This window comes from Vanacampus margaritifer, chromosome 7 (genome assembly GCF_051991255.1).
Source record: "Vanacampus margaritifer isolate UIUO_Vmar chromosome 7, RoL_Vmar_1.0, whole genome shotgun sequence".
Taxonomy (NCBI): Eukaryota; Metazoa; Chordata; class Actinopteri; order Syngnathiformes; family Syngnathidae; genus Vanacampus; species Vanacampus margaritifer.
In genome coordinates this window covers 7,883,608-7,906,824 of record NC_135438.1, presented here as the reverse complement: position 1 = coordinate 7,906,824, position 23,217 = coordinate 7,883,608, and the positions used below count along the sequence as shown (strand labels likewise).

Below are 23,217 nucleotides of genomic sequence, written 5' to 3'. Positions count from 1 at the left end.
GTGCGCCTCCAAGGAAAACCAATTTATTCAATAGTAAATTAAAGGCAGAAGTGAGGCCTGGGTAAAAATGGAACGATGTTTATAATCTCAGCAGGACCTCAAATCCTGATGTGTGATGTATATGAAGCATCTCTTGTTTCTCACCCACGACATTTTTGGAATGTTTATAGCTGAATATAAGATTATAAAGGTTGCCCGAGACAGCCTCCCCCTAAGATAGCTTTTTTTTTTTGTCTTGTGCTTTCTATATGTAAATAGGATCGAGAAAATAAGTAGAGTGGTCAGAAAGCGGTAGAGGCTCAAAAATGTGATTCAATCACGGTTTCGGTGCATTTTTCACACAACCTGGGGGAAAAAAAAAGTTCTTTACAAGAGAAGTGAACTTGCACTTGTAAAGAACTTTTCAAAAAGTCTTCCCTGAATGCACACGGATGCAAATGCTTAGCATGCGCAAATCAGGTGCGAGTCTGATTAAACGTGATTGGAATAGCGCGAGTCAATTTGTTGCACCTTCTGGCTGCCGTGCGCTCGTAAATGACCACTTGCGGCTTTGGGAGACTTCAAAATGGAACTAAAGCCAAGATGGCAACATTTTGTTTCGTTTTACAAGTGCAAATCATCTGAGTCAGCTTCTGTTTATGTACAAAGTGACATTGATTAATTATTCTGTTTAATTCTTATTCCACGAACGCGGTATTTTCAATCTGCCCTGTTTTCAAGAGGGAAACATAACAGATTGAAATCAGGAAGAGAAAGAACTTCAAGTCTTTTTATGACTTAGCATTTTTTTAGTAAGTATATGACGTACGTGGCCATCCGATGCAGAGAAGATAAATGTCTGGCGGCGAGCGATGAATTAAATGTGAGGCGCAATGTAAGTTCATCGGGGCCAGACAAAGGCGGGCGGCGAGCCTCGTTAATCATGTTTGACCCTCGTTAATTGCTCCATCTCCGCGGCAATAACGGATGAAGGGGACCGTTGCCGCCAGCAGAATGGCGGCTAATGCAACCAGCCCTCGTGATTGCCCACACCCTCTCCAAGTTGCCCAAAATGTCAAAAGTGAACAAGCAAATGTATTTTTAACCAGGTTAAAAACAACTACAGTGGATATATAAAAAGTCTACACACCCCTGTTCAAATGCCAGTTTTTTTACGTGACTTATAACCTCCATTCATCCATTTTCTGAACTGCTTGTACTGTGCAACGTAATTGAACTTTTCAAATCTTTTTCAAAGCGGGAGTAAAAATAGCGTAAATGTGGTTGCAAAAGTGTGCACACCCTCTTATAACTGGAATGTGGCTGTGTTCACGTTTAACCGATCACTCACAAACTCGTGTTAATGGGCGTCAGCGCACACACCCGCCATCATTTTAAGTACCTCTGATTAGCCCCAAATAAAGTTCAGCTGTTCTAGTAGGCTTTTTAAATGATTTATTTTGGTCACATTTTTCTAGGAATGTTATTTTTTGTATTTTTTTCCAGACCGATACCAGTACATGTATTCAACTCTTTATTAGTCAGATCTTTTTAAACATAGAGCTGAAAAAAAAAAAAAAAAAAAACATCAATTCATAAAAAAAAAAAAAAAGACCTACATATCTTAATGTAATATTTTTCCTTAAAATTGCATGAACAAAATGACAATTTTCTTTCATCTTTTTTCCACTTGTTAATAAAATTGATTATTTGATAAAATTGCGATTTTGTATGGAACACACAATAAAACAATTTTAAACAAATAAATAAATAAATAAAACAAAACTAATAATCCAGTGGCCAGAAAAAGTCCAGGCCAGGTATCGGTCCAATACTGATACCTGGTATCGGTAGACACCCATCCCTACATTTTTCTACATTGCCAAACCCTGGCATGTGGGTGTGTAGACTTTTTATATCTGCTGGATGCCTACCTAACAACATTACTAATGGTGGAAAAGGTTTTACAATGATTTATCCGGGCTTCATTTTTCTATTTCACAAAAAAACGGCACCTGAACAGGGGTGTGTAGACTTTTTATATCCACTGGATATACTTACCTAACTCTATGCGTACATACATCCAATGTATACAAATACTCAAACTAATGACAACGCTAGCTAACCCTCAGTTTGATGTACAGTTCAATGAAGCACTTGAACTACAATAATAATAACGATAAAAAAAAGTGCACACAGTGTTGCATTACTGCATCGCTTGCAAAATATCATTATTATTACAGATCTTTTAATTGTATGGGATGAAATGAAATGCAGACGCACGTAATGTTATGGCCAGTGAGCTCAATGAGACAATTTGCAGCGAATATATAATTGCATGTCTTATTCAGTTCAAAGGCATGCTATTATTTTTGCCAGTTATTAGTTAGAATACATTACACACCAATGATACGCTTTTAATTTGCACAACTGAAAGGACATATTAAAAGTTAGCCGGCTTCTTCACTGACAGCTGCTGGAATCATGCCTGGCAGGCGAAACACTGGCAATATATGTACGAGCTTGTTTCTGTTAATAAAATGTCAGTCGGCAAAGCGCAGGAAAAAAAAAAAAAAATCTCATTCCATTTCGCGGAGGATCGCCTCACTCAATCTCAACAAGGGCGAGCACTTCAAAACTATGTTGGGCGAATACTTGATATCTGTGGACGCTCTAAGTGGTCTCCCGTGATCAGCGCTGATCCGTACAATTCTGCCGCAGTTTTTTTTTTTTGCCAACGTGGCAGAATACAGATTGGAATAGCCTGGTATATATATTTAATCATTTGTCAGATGGATAAGTATTAAAAAAAAAAAAAATACAGAGAGGGATTCTTGGTGTATCACGATCGGATTGGCGACGTGCTCGTGAGCGCGACAAAAAGGACAACTGTAAGCCGGTGTTGTGATGATGATGTTGACACCGGGCGGCCGGCTGTGATGAATGATCAAATGCAGTGAACTTCATGAATACATGAATAGAGAAACAAGATAAGATTCCAGGAATCCCAAGTCTCTCTGGTCATTCTTTTGTTCCGTTTGAGCATCTTTAATCCTTTGGCCCTTGTCGTTCTTTGACTAGTTTTGCTTTCATGAATTAATGAATATCCTGTGAATCTAAGAACTTGTCTGCATTCATCTTGCTCTCACTCTTCCTGCTTTTATTCATGAATTAGTCATCAGAAAAGTGTGCGCGCGCACACACACAGTCACACACGCAAATCCTGCTGTATGAGCCGGGTTTCACTTCCACACTCCTCCACTTCCTTGTTAAGTCTCACTGCCTTTAGGACAAATTTTGTCCTGCCTCATTATGGTTTTCGACGAACTTTTTTTTCTCTTCTTTTTAGCGCTTTTGATGACCTCTTGTCTGTCCAGCCGCAGACATTTAAAGTGAGTCTGCTTGTAGAATGACTGCTGATGATCTGAACAAGTGCAATCACGCTAACGCAGCGGGCTCACTGAAGCAAAGTTCTCTCGGAGAGAGATGCTGGAAATCACAAATTCTGTGTGTTGCTCTGACTCAAGGCTGATGATTCATGAGCTTCCATGGATGAGGACGATACAGAAATGAACAAATAAAGACTATAATGGAGCGCGCAAGTCTTAATTATCCTAGTTTATTTGAGGTAGATGTGACTGATATTTTTAGAGTTTGAGTTGCACTATGGCTCTAATTTCGAACCAGCATCTACATGGGACCACATGAGTAACTCGCGCACCTGTTCTAAAAATAGATCACTACTGATGGGGCATTGCGATTTCCGAAGAATGTTGTGATCATTAGAAAATGTACACACTGAATACACACTCACTCGCACGCACGCACACACACACACACACCACATACACATATTCACCCACATACAAAATTTTTTAAAAATAAAATAAAAATATATATAAAAAAAATAAAATAAAAATAAAGAGAGCAATGATGATGACATGTCAAATCGGTAAAATTACCGAATGAACAATACTGAGCTCTCCAGAAGAAAAAAAAAAAAAAGAAGGAAAAAAAAAAGAGAAAATGTACACACTGGCAGAGATTTACATAAGTAAAATGTTCTAGCGTGTGAACATTTTGATTTTTAATTCAGTATTATCTTATTCATTTGTTACGAATAAAATAGATTCAAATCCAAACAAATGGAAGGTCGACCATTTTTTCCTCATTTTTAAGGTCAGATTTTATGGGTGATTCCTGCCATTTCCATCCAATTGCTCACAATGATAACATTTTATCACAGCTTGTTGTCTTCCTTCTTACATGAACTCATAAATAATAGGAAACACACCATTATTATTTAGACTTAATTAAAGTCCCTCTAAATAGAAATATCAATGGACAACAGTGCTTTGAAATATTTTATTCTTCATACAAATGATGTGTCCCATATTAATACAGTCCTTTCTTTACACTGGCTCCTAGTCAGCTGAAGAAAATATTTTCAATTTATGATAGGTCTATAAATCACTTCAATGGTTTAAGCCCTGAATACATAAAAATAAATGCTTTTGGAATATAAACCCAGTGGGGTTCTGAGGTCAACAGAGTTCAAAGCAAACATGGTGAAACAGCAGTCAGCTGTTATGCTGCATGCAAAAGGAATAAGCTATAAGGACTAAAGTCTTAGAAAAACTTTCCGCTATTTTGGACTGTAGGATACCTTTATCTCCAAACTTGTGTTTGCTAGGTGACCTAACAACAACTGACTTACCACATAAACAATTTCAATCTACACTTGTAGCCCTTACTATCGCTAAAAAAACAATTCTTGTTAAATGGAAAAATAAACAAACTCTGAATATCGACCAATGGTCTAACCTCCTCATAAATCACATTTTAATGGAAAAAATATCTGCCTCAAATAAAAACCAAATATCAAAATTTATAGAAACATGGTCTACGTATATAACATTTTTTAACCTAATTCTGGTTACTTAATTCTGTCTGTTAGCGAGAGCCACCACATCGTGATAACTTACATTGATGTTTCCGCATTTGGCAATTTATTATTATATTATATTATTAGTATGGGATTTTTTTTTAATGGGCTTTAGGTGAACTGATGAATACACACACGCACGCACGCACACGCACATGCTCACCCACATACAAGAAAAAAAAAAATATATATATATATATATATATATATATATATATATATATATGTGTGTGTGTGTGTGTATATGTATATATATGTATATATATTTAAAAAAAAAAAAGAGAGAAAGGAAAAAAAAACATTTTTTTTTTTTAAAAAAGGAGAGCAATGATGATGTCAAATCGAATGAACAATACTGAGCTCTCCTGAAAAAAAAAAGAAAAAAAAAAAAAGGAATAAGCTGCAAACAGAATTGAATTTAGCCCCAAGTGTAAATGCTTTTAAATTCAGGTTACAAATTACGCCCCCCCCCACCCCTTTTTTTAATGACTTAAATTGTATTTTGCCTTTGAATGGTGAATTATTAACTGCTAATGCTAATTATTTAAAAATATTTTTTGGTTGGTTAAACTTTTTTAATATAACTCTTTGAAGGTTAATCATGAGATTTATTTGATATGTTAAAAAAAACAATGAAAAGGCATTTGGATTTTTTCCAATAGTTATCATACTTTATAATTAATACCAGCCGTATTCCAAGCCATTCATTTCCACACATTTACGCCACAGTTAAATCTGTCGTACCTGGAGGCACGCCGGTGGAGATGTTGGCCGGCGTGACCACGCCCCGTCCGGCGGCGGTGAGCGCGGCCACCTTCAGCCTGTACGTGGTGGTGGAAGTGAGGCCCGTGAGCTGGTACTGCAGCGTGGAGTTGGTCAGGGCTCGCTCCTCACGCCTGGACTGCACGCCGGACGCCTCCCACCACAGCATGTAGCCTACGGGACGCACGCCGTGATGAAATGGCCCGCTTGGACATTTGACACGCGAGTGCAAGATTTTTGCCATACTGAGGCAAATTAAATAAATAAATAAATAAATAGAAAAAAAAAGAAGAAGTAACCACAGTCTAAATCTGTGTCTGTCCCATCACATCTTCACAGTCATACATCACACTCTGGCAACTTCAAACATGTGTGTGTGAAAGTGAAAGCCGTATTCCTGTTTGTGTGAAGCCCAGGAGAGAATGCGCGGTCCCTCGTGGGTCCCTCCTGCTCACAAAGGCGCAGGATGAAAAGCAAGTAGAGGATAAAAGAATAATGTGCGCGGTGACCTTGATTGAAAAAGTCCTCTTACACTCTGCGTGGTGATTAAGACGCGTACGAAAGTGCCACCATCTTGTGTGATTACACTTGGAGGTGTCTGGTCAGTGAAGGGAACAGTGCAAAGGAATTCCCGCACCATTCCCGCCACTGTGACCAAGTTGTAAAACATCTCAAAGAGAGATGAAGACGTGTGAAGCGTGTGTGGCGCGCGCGCCGCGACGCGGCCGGCTGAGGCCGTGTTGGAGATAATGTGAGGAGACAAGCTGCACAGAGTAGAGATTAGCAGGGTGATGAATCGCTTGCACACAAACTCAGAGGGACTCATCGGGCACTGCATGGGTCCCAAACAGCAGACAAATAAGAATAAAACACAGTAAACAAAGCTGAGGGCCTCAACTGATGCCGTCACTCGACACGAAGAATGACTTATGGTTTGGCAAGTGAACAGTCGGCCCGCTCTACATTTTCAGTCGCTGACTTTTAAATCACTCAAACAAGCCGTGCCTGCCTTTTAAAGGCACACACACATTCAACGTCACAGATACTACAATGTAGAAGGTAAGGATTAAGACCTTAAGTGGACCCAAAAAAAAAACAAAAACGGCATCACACATGCATAATGTATTTTGGTATTATATGCATAAAACTTTTAAATATACAGTATATAAATCCATCCATCCAATAAATTAATTCACCAATGTCGTCTGTTGATAAATTAAATTGATTTGTTTGGCCAAACACACACACAAAAAAATATTTCCATCGTGATTGGTTATTGGTGTATTCTGCCATCTAGTGGAAGCGCGTTTAATTGTTCTGACATGGATAAATGGTCTTGGTCTTTCACTATAGCGCTAAATAAGCTAAGATACGTTATTTGTTTTAAATACATAAATTTCGGACCAATTGAGTGAAACTGTCAAAATTTCCCGCAGCACGACTGATTATGTTTAACAGCACATTAATGTGTTGGGAATAATAGCATTAATCGCTACTGCCACCTGTGGCCGGAAAATGAAATTTTCCCTATGCAGATGACAGCAGAGCCGCAGACAGAGGGCGGGAAATTCAAACCCAAATCCAGTCTGAAAACTATCTATTGGCCATGTTCTATCAGCCATGTTAAAATGCAAAAAAAAAAAAAAAAAAGCAACAGGAATAGAACCCAGGTCCTCTGGTCAGAAAACAAACATTCATCTTACTGAGCTAACAGGCCAGTAATAACTTCAGTGTTTCTTTTAGGGTTCACATGTATGTCTATTGGCCGTCACGGATTAATGTTTGGGGTTAGGATGAGGCGTTCAGTGAGATTGCACAGTACACGTTACGTCTTTACATGGGACACTAAAGGCTGAGACTAGTAAAAATCACAGTCAGGTTGTAGACCGCTACAAAAAATGTAGCCAACACTGACCAAGTAGCTCAGTCAGATAAACACATGTCTTCGGACCGGACGGGCTGGGTTTGAGTCCCGCTTTTTGCGCTATTTAACATGGCCAAAAGAGATCGCTAAACTAAAATACGCAACACTTGGTTGTAATTTGGCACCTTTTCAAAACGACCTATGTGGTTGTATTTATTGGCGGACTGTCTCGCTAAGGTGTGACTCTATTAGTTAAAAAAAAAAGTTTCCAAAAGGTCATAAATGGTCAAATAAAAAGGCTATTGTAAAGACATTTTTAGGCAAAAGTGTAGCTTTAAATGATAAACTTACCGATAACAATGCCGTTCTTTTCTTCAGGCTCTGCCCAGCTGACTTGCACGGACGTGTCCAAGATTTTGGTGAAACTCAAATGACGGACAGGCCCAGGTGCTGTAGAACATATTTACATTTTCAAGTAAGCATTGAGAGTTTTACATTTTATTTTTATTTTTTTTAAACATGACAAAAATAGCAAAAAAATCGTACAAACTTTTGACTCCTCAAACTATTTGCAGGGTATCATTCGTTTTAGGATAAACTGTATTATTAAGCCTTGATGGCTAAGCCTTTGTGAATGAGACGTTATAAATACGGCACCATGTGAAGTCAAAGAATATTACAGTCGGCTTGCGCTAAACACAAAACACAGAGAGTCGTGCACATGCTATTATCACGCTGCCAACCAATCATGCCGGCATTGACCACCGCTGCACACACGCTCACACACACACACACACACACACACGTGCGCGTCCGTCCATGCGTGCCGGCAATTTTTCATCTCATCTATAGCTCTCTAAGCCTCTCCCAGCAGAGCGATTAAGCTGTTCAACTGAGACATTCAATAACACACACACACACATGCACGCAAGCACACACACACAGCCATCATCAAGCAAGAATTACACCCACCGTTAACCCCGCAACACGCCCAGCACCTGATCAATGCCAGGCAACGTTTACGTGAAGATGTGCGTGTGTTTGTGCATGTGCACGTGGCTTCTCATAGAATTCTCCCCGCTCAATAATTGCTGCTTGCTCATAATGGCTTGTCGGACCGCCGGTGGCTATTGTGTTGACTTGACAGTGACGTGTGCGTACTCGCTCGGCGCATGCGGTGGAGCAGCGGTGGACAATGTCTTGACACACGTAACAGTCGGCGATAAATAAAGGCATGCCTGAAGATGCATGTATGCATTTATATACTTTTATTTATTAAATGTATGTATATATCGACAAAAAACAAATTATATAAATAAATATATATATATAAATATATATTTAAATAAATAAATATCTATCTAAATATATATATATATATATATATATATATATATATATATATATATATATATATATATAAAAATATATATATAAATAAATAAATAAATATATATATATATATATATATATATATATTTTTTATATATATATATATTTTTATATATATATATTTGCTGCTTTTCTGTTGTACTGGATTAGATTAATGGCACATCCATTCTTTTCAATGAGGAAATATTATTTTAGACACAAGTGATTCGACTCCAAAGTGCAACAAAAAAAAAAGAAGCAGCAATTGTTTTATAATAAGAACAATAGCAATATCAGTTCTACGGGCTGTCGTTATAAAATAAACGAACACAATGTAAATAATTAAAACGTTTGCACACTGGGTGGGGTAACGTGCTGTTCATTCTGGTGTGTGCATCTTGGCCTCCAGGGGGCAGTATACTATATACAGCCAAACACATACTGTATATTTGATGCTAAAATAGTAGCCTGTCACAACTAAGCTTCAACAATATTGGTTGTTCTTCGCAGATAATAAAGAATATTTTGTGAGGGTGTATTTTTGTCTGTTAATTGCATGTGGTGCTAGCACATATGTGACGATTGTTAAAAAAAACTCATTACGCAACTTTGATGCTAGTTTCATTATCCCGTCTAAAAGTGTTTCGGATTGTGTGTTAGCATTAAGCTAGCAGACTTGTCATAGGCCTATCTAAAAACCAACAAACAAACAAAACAAAAACTCAAGAAGCCTTGAAACTTGTGACACAAAGTACCTTGTTTTTCAATTGACGGTGAATGGAAATCTAAACAAGGGATCCTTGTGTGCAATAAAGACTGGTACATGTTTAAAAGAAGTGACCAGACCTCCAGCAAGACTTAAATAATTGTTATTTGCAAAATCACTTTGACTTAGCAGGGAAAGTTTGATCCAAGTCCGCAATTTTCCTCGGAATCATGGGACCGAAACCTAATACGATCGAATTACTAACTGATCTGATGAGATTGGACAGATATACACACCCGCCGAATATGTTAAATTGGATTAAGCAGGTTTGATTCATTTTGCTTCCAAATGTGCAATCTGGATGGCATTTTTGTTTGTTTGTTTGTTCAGCTTCTGACCCAGCACACACACACACACACACACAGACACGCGCGCACACGCACACACACACAGACACGCGCGCACACGCACACACACACAGACACACACACACACACACACACGCACACACACACACACACACATTTTTTTATCCCAAGTTTGATTTGGGATTTGTGTGGCCTTCTCCAAGTGGATATAAAAGAGAACCTTCAGGAAATATTGACCCAGTATAAAGAATCTAAACTCGAGAAAGTAAGTTCGCAAGTATAAAAAAAATATTTGGGGGGGGGGGGGACATATCCGTTATTTGCTGAAAAACTCACCTATTCACTGTTGCGCTGCTCAGGGAAAAGCCAAGTATGATATAGAAACATTACTTTGGCGCCATCTTGTGACATGTTAGAGCGAAAGATCTATGTTGAGGTGAGGAGCTTCATTTAGTCAGGCTTGTTTAACGGAAAAAAAAAGTACTTTGCTGCTATCTTGTGAAATTTATAGGCCATTAAAAGCCTTTCCGGGTGAGCATCACAAATTTGCCATATTTGATTAAGATATACTAACAAAAATAATTCCAGATCCAGAATACGCTCACCAGGGCCTTTAATTTGAGATGTGACTTGATATGGTTTGTTGCATGTTCTTATATTTTTTTTTTAACTAATCACTCAGCCTATTGAGGACAAACAGCAAGAAAAACCAAGCAATTGAAACATATGGAATTGATGAAGCATGGGCTCCTTGGCAGAGGTAAACATTTGCATTATTACTCGGTGTCATGTTTATTTTCAGTCTTGTTTACTCCCTGTCATGTTTAGCTTCTGTTTTCCTTGTGTTTTCCCCTTGTCTTGTCATTTCCTGTTTTATTGTGAAAAGTCTGACTCCTCTCGTTTCAGGTCACTTGCCCTTCCTTGTTTGGTGTCTGTGTCAACCCTGATTGTGTCCACCTTTCCCCATTACCCTCATGTGTCATCCAATCAGTGCCCTCAGCCAGGTGTGTCTTGTTATGTCATTAGTGTTGGTGTATTTAGTCGGTTGTCTCCCCCCTGTCTGTGTCGGTTCATTGTTGCCACTGTCGTAAGTCATTCGCCACGTCACGCTGCCCGGTTTTGCCCCTCGTCATTTACCTTGTCATGCTGTTAGTTTTTCCTAAGTTGTTTCATCATGTTTTGCTTCATGTTTTGTTAGATCAATTTTATTTTGTACTTTGGAAGATCCTTTTTTGAATAGAAATTAAATCCTTCTTGTGGACTACACCTCTGCCTCCTCGCTCTGCCTTCCCGCATCTGGGTCCTAAAGCCCCCACCTTACTGACACTCGGAAGGTTTTTTTTTTTTTAAAAGAAGTGGGACTTCATTCAACACGGATCCATTTGAAAATACTCACTGTCCTCATGTGTTTGGAGCATAGTGGGGGGGCTGCGTGGTCCGTCTCCGGGTGTTGTGAAGCAAAGGATGGAGCCGAAGTACCAGGTGAATTTCTTCAGCCCGTTGACCAGACCCGTGTGGCGCGAGCTGGGGTAGTCCGGGGTGATGGTTACCACGGTGACGTCCTCCGGAGCTTGTTCCGGCCACACCAGCAGCTACAGCAGGGCAGGGGAGAAAGCCAAAAATGTTAATATTTAAAGTTCATCTAGATTACCATCGGGAACGGAACTTGTGCAGACAATGCGCCGGAGGTCATCCGCCATCCGTTTTCATTCCTCCATTTTCTCATTAGGGCACAAAGAGAAAAAAATCTAATCAAAGGACCATTTTAAGTCTTGAGTGAAGCTAATGGCGGGTACGCATAACGACAACCTGGCTGCTTTTTTTGTCAGGATTTTGCTCTTATGGGCAAGAGGAACGTTTTACGTTTAATATTTACAAACTCAATTCCTCAAAAAGTATCAACTATACAGATTGTGAATAAAAACTGAATGCAATTATGTGGCAGTGCCAAATGTTTATATTTTATTCAGAATAGAACATAGAGAACTGGTCAAAAGTTTAAACTGAGAAAATGTATCATTTGAAGGGAAAACTATGTTGATTTTAAATTCCATGGTGTCAACAAATGTCAAAAAAGTTGGGCCACTCTCACCACTGTGAGGCATCCCCTCTTCTTCCTGCAAACGTCTGGGGATCGAGGAGACAAGTTTCTCAAGTTTGGAGATAAGGAACGCTGTCCCATTCTTGTCTAACACGCGCCTCTCTAACTGTTCAACTGTCTTGGGCTTTCTTTGTTGCACCTCCCCCCTTTATGATGCGCTCATTAGTGATAACTGGTCTTCCAGCTGTTATTTATTTATTTTTTTAAGTGTAATTGACTTAGCCTCTTATTTCTACCTGTCCCAACTTTTTATTTTAATTTTTTTTTTTAGATTTGTTGGCACCATGAAATTTTAATTTCCCTTAAAATGATACATTTTCTCAGTTTAAAGTTTTGGCCTGTCATCTATGTTGTACTCTAAACAAAATATTAAAATTTGGCACTTTCACATAATTGCATTCCGTTTTTATTCACAATTTGTATAGTGTCCCAACTTTTTTTGGGGAATTGTGTTTGTATTATCAGCCAAAAGAAAAATCAGATATGGGCCAGCTTTAGCACTTAGTTTTACATTTTTTTTTTCTATGACGGTAACTGTGCTGGTCGATACAGTAAATCGTGACAAGGGATCATCTCCGTCTTTCCTCCGTTACTTCTCCTTCAGAAATTTCCCGCCTGGCAGCCGAGCGGTCTCGCGCGCCCGTTTGCCGCTCCCATCTGTCGAATCGCATCTCCCTACCTGCCCGCCCACTGACAATGAATTAGCGGGCGGGTCGATGCCGCGCCGTGTGAAAATAGCATTCTAATGGAAATCTAAATGATGCATTAATGCTATATTCCTGCCGGGTGCACATTTACATTTGTCGTTGCACAACCAGCGGTGGAGCAAATCAAAGCGGCGAGTAATCGCTTGTGAGGCGAGATGCATTGTGTTCGCAGCGTGTTGAGATATCTTAATTGCACTTCTCAGGTGTGAACGATCAACGATTACGCGAACAAACTGTTGATAAGAGAAAAGTAGCACGTGCTATCAATAATGAGCAGGGCTTCCTCCGGGATACACTGCGCTCCATTAGATCCCATCTTATTGCAGCATGGATTTCTTTACGCAGTCTCTTTGAAAGCCAAATTATTAATTATGAGCTGCCGTGTCCACAGCCGGCAGCGCGTCGACAGCTTTAATCTGAACACGTCAATTTACTCGATCATTATACTTGGGATTATGCTGCTCGATAGCGTCACCTGCAAAGAGGCAAAACAATCGCTTATTTCATGGCTGACAGTATGACAAAAAAAGTCAACCCCAAAAAAATGTTGACAAATTAACTCTTTGACTGCCAGACGTTTTTAGAAAAGGGATGCCGAGGGTGCCAGCCGATTTAAGCATTTTTGACTGATCTTTCAAGGGCCACAGAAAATGATGTGTTTGGACTATGGAAACACACATACTACCAAATGCAAGATTGAACTCTCATCTTTCATCAGAGGAAAAAGTTTGTTTCTACCTTATTCCGTTTTTCAGTAATCAACAATAGAAAATGGTTAGTTTCACCTCTGTTTTGAAAAAAACAAAACAAAATAAAACGTATTTTAACGTCTTTGGCACTCTTCCATGGGATTTTACTAAACGTTATTTAATGTTTTTGGCAGTCAAAGAGATAATATGTTCTATGCAGTCCCACTCGTCTAAATACAGTATTGTGGGTTATATTGCGTTAAGGGATTGTAAAGTTAACCCCTTCAGACCCAATGATGGTATTTGAGTGTTAAAACCAATAAAAATGCATCATTTGGATGATGCCAACACTTCTGGCTCATGATTGGATCCGAGCTAACCAATAACAATCTCAAGTTGATTTGCACGATGTTCATATTAAAAATGTAAACGTTACAAATAAGCTTGGTAAGTTTACAACACGTTACCGCCATACTATCATGGCGTCCATTGTAACAAACAAAAACATGAGATAACCCCCAAATGTTTTTTTTCACCCCCATGTTGATCTTAAGTGGGGGAAAAAAATGCCCAGCAGAAAAAATGTAGGTCTGAATGGGTTAAGCAGCAAAATGCAGCAGTTTTTCCTCAATATCAGAAGGCGGCCATTTTGCCATTTGTTGTCGAGTGAAAATGACATCACAGTTGCTTAGTTCTCAGGTAACAACCAATCACATTCCAGCTTCAGAAAACAGGTGAGCTATGATTGGTTGTAGCCTGAGCCCTAAGCAACTGTGATGTCATCTTCAGTCGACAGCAAGTGGCAAAATGGCCGTCCCCTGACATGGATAAAAATGGCTGGATTTTGCTGGATCTTCATAACTCATATTCCACAAATGTAATATTAATCAGAATGTCATGTTTAGACAAGTGAGATCACATACAACATATTATTGTCAAGATAATGTTTAAGGTTGACTTCCCCTTTAAAATAATTAAAACACTGTATTGTAAATATGAATTTAAAAACATAATACAATCATTTCCAGATGATTGAGTGCCCCCTAGTAAATGTAAGCCACGCCCACTCAATAAAAAAAGTACCTTATGCAGTAGACCACACTGGACTTTAAGTCACAAGTGTCCATATTATAACATTACACAGAAAGTTACACCGCGTTAAATGCTGTTTACCAAATGAGGAAACCTCGAGAAGCACTTCACAAGCACGGTCGTAAGTCTTAATTGTTACTCCAATCACCAACTTCAATACGCCACTGACCACCATTTAGCGAGAACGCCGGTGACACGTTGGGGTGGCGTTTTTTCTCCACGCCTCGGGGTGCCGCACTGCAGCCAGGGCCTGCCGTGGCAAGATAAGGCCTTCTATTGTCCTTTATTATCGCCGTAGTACCGTTTGGGCGCAGTAAAAGAGTGCTGATTTGGCACCCTGAGCATCTGATGCAAGTCCCTCCCCGCCTCAGTTTTTTATTTAAAGGCTGCCAAAAGGGATCGGTCCCACTGTTGCTATAGTTACATGTTGATCCAGGACCGGAGATGTGAGGCGAGTTCAATTCACTGAAGAGTGCTCGTCGCAAGCAGGTACGGGCGCCGGACATAAATCACAGCGTTGCCATTTTGAACAGGCCAAGTTCACCTTTAGAAGCTTAAAAGTCGCACCACCTCCTGTTTTTGACTATTCATGACAGAAGAAACGGAACATCGCAGTTGAGTTGACGCCACCACAGATGGGCCTGCTTCTACAAATGTGACTAATGGAGAGAAATTGCCAACAATTTAGATTTTTTTAAAAAAAAATTTACATGCTCTTGTGGCACATGCTGTTTCTCTTTTATGTGTTTTTCCTTGACAGTGTCTGCTTTTAAAGCACTTTTGGTTTGAAATCCATGCTGCATTTCCATATGTGCATTTTCCACTCAAAAGGAAAGTATCTGTGAATAAGAAATAACTAATATACCGCTTTGTGAGGCGGCTCTACCAACCACTCTTCTCTTTTTACTCAAGTTATACCTTCATCAAAACCAAATTTAAAAAATGAGTACTGCGAGCTGATACAAATGACTACTTGCATTAAATGGAGATTAACTTGACGACGGCAAATATTGTCTTGCCGTCCAAATGACAGATCTAGTTTCCAACGGTGATCGTTTACAACCCCGGAAGACTGATGAGTAAAACAGCATAACAAATGGAGAAGTTAGACCGAGACAAGTGAACGGAAAATTTGGTGCTTTGGATGTAATCGCTCTGTGGAGGAAAGCACATGGACACTAGGGGTGGGAATCTTTGAATGTCTCACGATTCGATTCTAATTCTTGGGTCTGCGATTTGATTTTCGATTAAGAACGATTTTTGATTCAAAATGATTTGATTGACAATGATTTTTTGCTTCAATCTATAGATGTGCAAGGAATTGTAATGATCTACTCCAGTCTGACACGCTAATGCTAATTAGCGCGCTACTCGCGGCACTTTTGTCACTCAAAAGAACGGCTCCACGCTGAAAAAAAAAAAAAAACTTTTATTGAAATAACGTGATCGTGACTTTTTGCTTCTACACTTTAATGAGGCTACAACTTAACAGTGTATTAGACCGCATGGAACCACACTGCCCCTAAGTGGCCAAACCGGTTACAACATGAACAGAATAAAATCGATTTTGGGACATTTAAAATCGATTCTGAATCGTAGTAAATGAGAATCGCGATTCATATAAGAAGCAATTAGTCGAGTTGTAAATACGCGCTTAGTAGTTCTCTGTTTTATGTTTAGTTGGACGGTGAATTTAAACAGGTTGCTTACTTGCTTAATTGCTTATTATTGGTGGCGGCCGTGGCTCAGGGTGTAGAGTCATGTGCCGTTGTGTACTTGGGCAAGGCACTTCACACACATTGCCTCCTGCGCTTCTCACACCGGTGTATGGAAGGTGCGAATGTTTGGCGGTGGTCGGAGGGGCCGTAGGCGCACACTGGCAGCCACGCTTCCGTCAGCCTGCCCCAGGGCAGCTGTGGCTACTAAAGTCGTTTACTGCCACCAGAGTGTGAGTGCATGAATAATGTATCCGTTCCATTGTAAAGCGTCTTTGAGTGTCTAGAAAATAAAATTATTAGCCAAACTGCTGCATATTGTGAAGTGGGTTGACCCGAGTTCACTGCCACTCGGGTCAACCCACCACCCGAGTTCACCGCGCACCATACAGTGCCCGGATCTCAAAGCAAAAAAAAAAAAAAGAAAGAATTAAAAGAAAAAGATCAATGATACATGTCTCATACCTAAAAAAAAAATTATCAAAAAAATCATTGTTGGGTCACTTGTATCTCAAGCAACTACTGCATAATACTTTTATTAAAACTCTCACCATCGTCCATAAGCCCAAATGACCCCTATGACTAATGAACAAGGGTTTTTCTATGTATCATATTTGAATGAATGTGCAAAAAAAGTCCAAGGCAGCTTATTAAAATATTGAGTAACCTTTATAAAATTTAAATATATTACACACTATTATGAGCTGTATAATTATATCCAGGCCAAAAGGGGGCTCGTGGGTTATACTTGTGACCTCGGTATTATTAAAACATTGCTACTTTCGTCTCGCCTTTTAATCAAATTGCTCATTTTGGCATTAGGATTGAATTAGACAATGACATCACTTAAAAGTTTTTTTTTTTTTTTTTAAGTACACTTTTTGCACTTTTACCATGTCACCGCTTTGATGGCATTGTTTACCTTATATCCCTGGTTGATGCCGTTGATGAACTGCTGAGGCGGCGGGTTCCATGTGAAGCGGATTGTGGTGGAGTTGATAGCGACGACTTCCACTTCCTGTGGAGGAGCTGTGGGAACTACACACACACACACACCATATTTAGCTGCGGTGGTTCGTCAAAAGGACAGGATGAGACACACACACACACACATCAGAAACGGAATACACACTGCACAAATGTATGCTGGCGGCTGAGAAAATGAAATCATTTTTAGATGACAAATAGGTTCCTAATGCAGATATATGAAAACTGCCATTACTGGCTGACTGGCAAATAGTGAATGTTAGCCTCACTGCAAAATGGCACCACTTCTCATTAAGAACCCAATTTTAATTTTGCATTCATATATTTTGCATAGCATTGTCCTGCAAATGATGAAATGCATTAGGAGTAATGTCAAATACAGCACGGCTGATGCGAGGAGACGTCGTCAGATATGAAGTCCACTCGGTGACCTCAGGGAACAAGTTATGGACATGACTCAGTGTCGGGATTCTTAACTGGTGACCAAACGTGGGTCACGGATAGCTTGTAAAAAAATTGGGATCTGGATGAATATGTGCAATATGAATTCACATGTATGGTGTTCCACAGGGTTCAATTCTGGGGCCTCTGCTGTTTTCATCGTTGGGTTTCATCTTAAGAAAATAGCAGAGGGTGTTTTAAAATGCTCTGTAAATGAAGTTGAGCAGAGCGATGGGAATTCTGGGCCAGCACAACTAGCTATCTAGGACCACTTCCTGAAGATGCATGGAAAAGAGGAATGCAAGAACACAACACGAGACAGGTTCGATGAAAAGGCTGTTCATTTTGTTCACCGGTAAACCCAATGTTTTCGGTAAACGTGCATAGGAAAACGTCCATTATGCTTGCCGTCTGCAGTGCACCAATCTGGATCGAGCCCCTCGTCACAGACAAACAGAAATTGACTTGTTTGTTGTCCCGTTTTGAAGAATTACAAACGACCTCATTTCTTCCATCAAGACACAACGCAAAAAAAAAGCACGAGAAAACGCTCATCATTTGAAAACAGAAACGTGTTTTGAGCGGCCACTGATGAAGTGGCGGCGCCGAGGGACGTACCATTTGCCGTAAATGCCAGCTCATTTCTAAGACTTATTATCAGTTTAATTTGGAAGCACGGAAACTAGAAGGGACATTAATAAGGCTAACGTGCGCTGAAGAAAAAAGATTTAGTCTTACACGGAGCCGACCGAAGCGGTCAGACGGAAGACGTTCGGGCCGAGTGACACGAGTGTGTGGAAAACGTCACGCTGATTACACAGTAAGAGGTTTACGCCGCCGATGCACGGGGAGGCCGGAGCGCGATAATGCATGGCTCTCGTGACGGGAATGCCCGTTTATATCATGTAAGGGAGCCCGCAGAGCAGAGCGGAATATAACGCTGGTGGAAAACGGGAAAAGTGGAGAGGCGGCTAAGGAAGAGACGGCAGCGAGAGAGACGGAGATTAATTGATGCTAAAGATGCTCTCTTCCCCCCCTGCCATGCTGAGTGCACTCGTGGGGCTCGGCTTCTTAACCCTGGCAGCTCACAGCCCCAGATAAAAGACTAAACTCTGTCCTCGGGGGAAATCTCACTATGCACGTATGCCAGAGTGCCGGCGAGCCGCGGCAGAAGCAGCGGCGGGAGAGAAACTTTGCGGAACGTGACTCAGCGGCTGCCTCCCCGCCCTCCAAATCACGTTAATGAGCAACGCTTTGGAGTCGATAAGGCTGTCCGCAGCGCTTGCTGATGACGAGCGGTTTTAATTACAAAATACTTGAAAATGAAAAACAACTCATTGAAAAACTTCACATGCTAAGTGGCTCCATCTTTTACAAGCGCCGCCGCAAGAGCATCCTGATTGGAAATTAAAACCAGCAAGCCGGGTTACGGTTACATCTGGGCCAAGCCCCCGCAAAGGGCATCACAACTCCCATTAAGATAAATTCATTGATGTGTTGTCGTTAAATCATGGTAAATATGCATTAACTAGCCATCCATTTTATGATATTGGTTGCGCTGGAGTCTATCCCAGTCAGAGGTAGAGGACAAGATAAGCTAGCATTTACACTTGGGCGAGTACCAATACCCAGGTATCGGCCTTATTTTCACATATCGAGCAACCATGAAGGTTGCCGATACCAGCCACCGATACTTGAGGCAAAGAAACTCATAGAGTAAGTCCTCCTTGGCGCTATAATGTAGCATATCACAATGCTTATTTGCTCACAATATTTTGTCTTTGTGGTCAATCAAATTTTGGATATCAAAAGTACTATAGGTATCGGTACTCGATATCGAACATCCCTAATTTACAGTCATATTAACCACTACTCATACTCACAAATGCTAGGTTGATTTCCCAATCACATTTTGAGTCGATTGGGTTATTTAGGGATTTTTTTATTAAGTGGAAAAAAAAAAGACAATCTGCTCAAATAAAATGGGATTTACATAATCAGGATTTTTGGGCTGATCACTGATCAGCGATCAATGAGTTTGAAAAAAAAAAAAAGATAACCGATCACCGATTCGATGAGAAGATGGAGCAACATATCCACTTAAAAAAGATTTGCGGGGTTAGTGGCTAGCCCAGTCCCCCAAAAAGCGAAACTCACGTCAATTGAAATGCATGAAAAAAAAAAAAATCATAAAAAAAAATGCTGATAAACATTAAATATAAAATGCAATGTCTTATTTCATGGAGACGATCAATGATGTCATTGATCAATCGGGCAAATTAACACATTAAGGCCGATGACCGATTTTGCGTAAAATATTGAAAAATCCAGATGCAGCCAATTTTGTAAAAAAGAAAAACTAAAACGAACAAAAAGCTCCCATTAAGACCCATTTATCGTATTCAAAGTGTTTCTTGTGTGTGTTTTCTGACCTCCTTGCAGTGTGTACTCGGCAACAGGACTGCTGTATACGCCCAGGCCGGCGCCAGTGTATGCGGCCACTGTGATCTGGTACTGCGTCCAGATGATCAGCTCCTTCAGCAAGCAGTAGTTGGTCTCCGGGCTGCTGATGTTCTTCTCCTGGTAGTCGCCTGGAAGCCCCGCGAGACGGTACCTTCACATAAACAAGTACACACACAAACACACACGTTGGTGGGCCACATTCTACTGTAATCTGATTACTTTCGGTATCTGCCTTTAAAAAGGAAATGCATTGAAACATCTGTCCACAAAATAGATCACTCTTTGATCGCATTCAATAGCCACTTGTACAAAAAGTTCTGAAACAGGAACAGTATTTTTCGTTTTTATTTAACTACAAATTAAAAATATTGTGATAATTTTTTTTTAAATGTTCGTTTATTTCAAGTGAATAAAAGTAATAAACTTTAAAGTACACCATATTTTCTTGTACTGATCAAAACATGTATTATTTTTTATATATAATATAATAGTACACATACAGATTATCAGTACACAATATTCCTTTGATACCACTTTTTTTTTTTCGATACCAATTTTCCACAAAAAATCAATGTATTTGAAAATAAAATGGCTTTATATCCCAATCTAGCATATTTCATTAAACGTGGATACGATTAATGGAATTTTTTAAAATTCTTCTAATTTCTACTTCCTGATCGTAAAATAGCCACAAGAGTACCAACACCTTGAAATAAGTCTGGTATCGGCACCAACCCCGATACCTTGTATCGGTACTTGGCCATCCCTAGTTCTTTTAATTCTAAGACTAAGCTTAATGGTTTGTTAAAACTAAAAAGTAATAAAAAAAATATTGCTTTAAAAAAAAGAAAAGAAAAAGTCATGTTTTTAAAGGATTAACAATAGTATTTTTTATTTCATAAGAAAATAGTTTTTAAAGTAATAGAATGCATTTTTTGAAGTAAACCCTTCAAAATGTCATCTTTCTAATATTTAAAAATGCTAGCGATTCACAACATATTATTTTCATGCCATCCATTATTTCATATTATATATAATACAAAATGTAATTTTCTACAAATTGGGATGGACAAAATTCTCCACCAAAAAATCTCTACGAAACTGAAATGAAAATGTGCAGCACGTTAGCGCTTTGCTATCACTCAGCTGTTGGAGCGAAAAAAGCTCTTATGTATTTGTCAGCATCTCCATCCAGCGTCAAAAGTGTAACAAGACATTTTTTTAGGGGAACGGCTGACTCATCGTCCCGAGCGACGCGCAAGCATCCAGTGGGGGCGCCACTGGAGGCTGACGGGATGTTTTTCTCCAGGCGGCGAGATAAACACGAGTGACGCTCGGATGGAGGGTGGAGCAAAGGTGAACAGAGCAGAGGAGAGAAAGGAAAAGAAGAAGAGGAGGAGGTGGGGAGTGAGGAGATGACAAGCTGGCAAAACAAAAAGGAAGGATAATCGAGGTGAGGGCAGAAGAAGGAGGCGGAACCCCCCCTCCCCCCCCCCCCCTCACGCAAAATGCAATGTGACGCGGAAATGAGCCGACTGAGTTTGTGATTTCAATAGAGTGGGGGCAGATTACACAGTGAATAAGGATTAAAAACATGAGCAGCAATTATATGCAAATGAGCAGGAATCAGCGGAGGGTATTTTGATTACAAACAGTGTGGAGGAGGACAGAGGACAAAAAAAAAAAAAAAACTAACATCCCAAATGATGGCCACTAAATTGCATGTTCACTCACTCTAACAGGTTGTACGTATTGGTTGGTAGGTGCGTTCCGATCTTTCAGTTTGATCCCGACAGATTGCGTCCGCTGTGGGCAACAGGTGTAAAAGCGGTTTAGCTTGCCATTTGCCTCAGGTTGCTAGATCACATCACGTGAGTTCAATTCACCTTATTTGCTTCCAAAATGTGAAAACGAACCGCGCGGATGGAATCCTGGGTGGCCTCGTTTACAAGATGCAACTAAATCTGTTTTTGCACGTGCAAACTTTTAGTACTTTAGTGCGTTCGGGTCATGAATGTAAACACTAAAAGAAAAGAATGCAAAAAAATAAAAAAAGTATTTCATGAAAAAAAAAAATGTACCAGAAATGAATTAATTTCCCCATAATCCAGACACGTATTCACGTGTGTGCTATTTTGCTGTTGAAAGTTGGAAGTTCTCCGCTTTGACACGGTTTGAGACTTAGCAATTAGCATGGCTTCTTTACTTTTTCTACTCATCCCTTATACTGTGATGCGACACAGTTGATTTCAGACTTGATTGATTCAGTCCGACCAAGTAGGATTACGATTCGATCTGGTACGACCCGGTTCGAGACGGAATGATGCAACGACTTCTTTGTTGTCATTTTACATACTTTTGAATGAACTTATCAGGACTGTATATCTCTCCAATGAAAGACGATCTATACGTATATCGATATATATCAAAATGGAAAGGATTCGGTTTTAATTCACAGGTTTGTTTTATTATTTTTGTGAGGCTTGACCCAAAATCCAGCAGTTTTCATTCATCTCGGGGGGGGGGCGGCCATTTTGCCACTTGCTGTCGACTGAAGATGACATCATAGTTGCTCAGGTCTCAGGTAACAACCAATCGCAGCTCAGCCTCAGTAAACAGGTGAGCTGTGATTGGTCACAGCAAGTGGCAAAATGGCCGCCCCCTCAGATGGATGAAAATGGCTGGATTTTTGGATCTTCATAACTCATATTCCACAAATGTAGTATTAATCCGAATGTCTTGTTTAGACTAGTGAGGTCACACATAACGTATTATTGTCAAGAAATGTTTAAGGTTGACTTCCCCTTTAAGAGTGCATGGCATAAACATCATATTTAGTTTGATGCACAGTTCCAGCTGACCAGTGTTGGAGATTCATTATGCAGATTGTGAACACATGTTATTGTCCTGTAATTGTGCAGTGAACAATGCAAACACGTGGCCCTGCTTGGCAAAATAAATCCCTGATCATATTTATTGTAAAAAAAGCATTTTGCCCTTCATAACACTGTATTTTTTTTTTTAGAT

The 23,217-nt window shown here is 39.8% G+C and overlaps 1 protein-coding gene across 3 annotated transcripts in view; it reads right to left on the bottom strand.

The window, feature by feature from the left end:
* Window positions 1–23,217, bottom strand: part of sdk1b (sidekick cell adhesion molecule 1b) — a 278,501-nt gene that overhangs the window by 45,502 nt on the left and 209,782 nt on the right. For 2 of the 3 annotated variants that reach the window (XM_077570575.1, XM_077570574.1), the window contains 5 exons: window positions 20,160–20,341; window positions 17,222–17,337; window positions 11,392–11,587; window positions 7,902–8,000; window positions 5,669–5,860 (listed from right to left, as the gene is read on the bottom strand). In XM_077570575.1, coding sequence (XP_077426701.1) covers window positions 5,669–5,860; window positions 7,902–8,000; window positions 11,392–11,587; window positions 17,222–17,337; window positions 20,160–20,341 — 785 coding nt within the window. Of the gene's footprint in view, window positions 1–5,668; window positions 5,861–7,901; window positions 8,001–11,391; window positions 11,588–12,087; window positions 12,204–17,221; window positions 17,338–20,159; window positions 20,342–23,217 lie in introns of those variants that run through there. The other variant, XM_077570576.1, reaches the window with a different exon arrangement.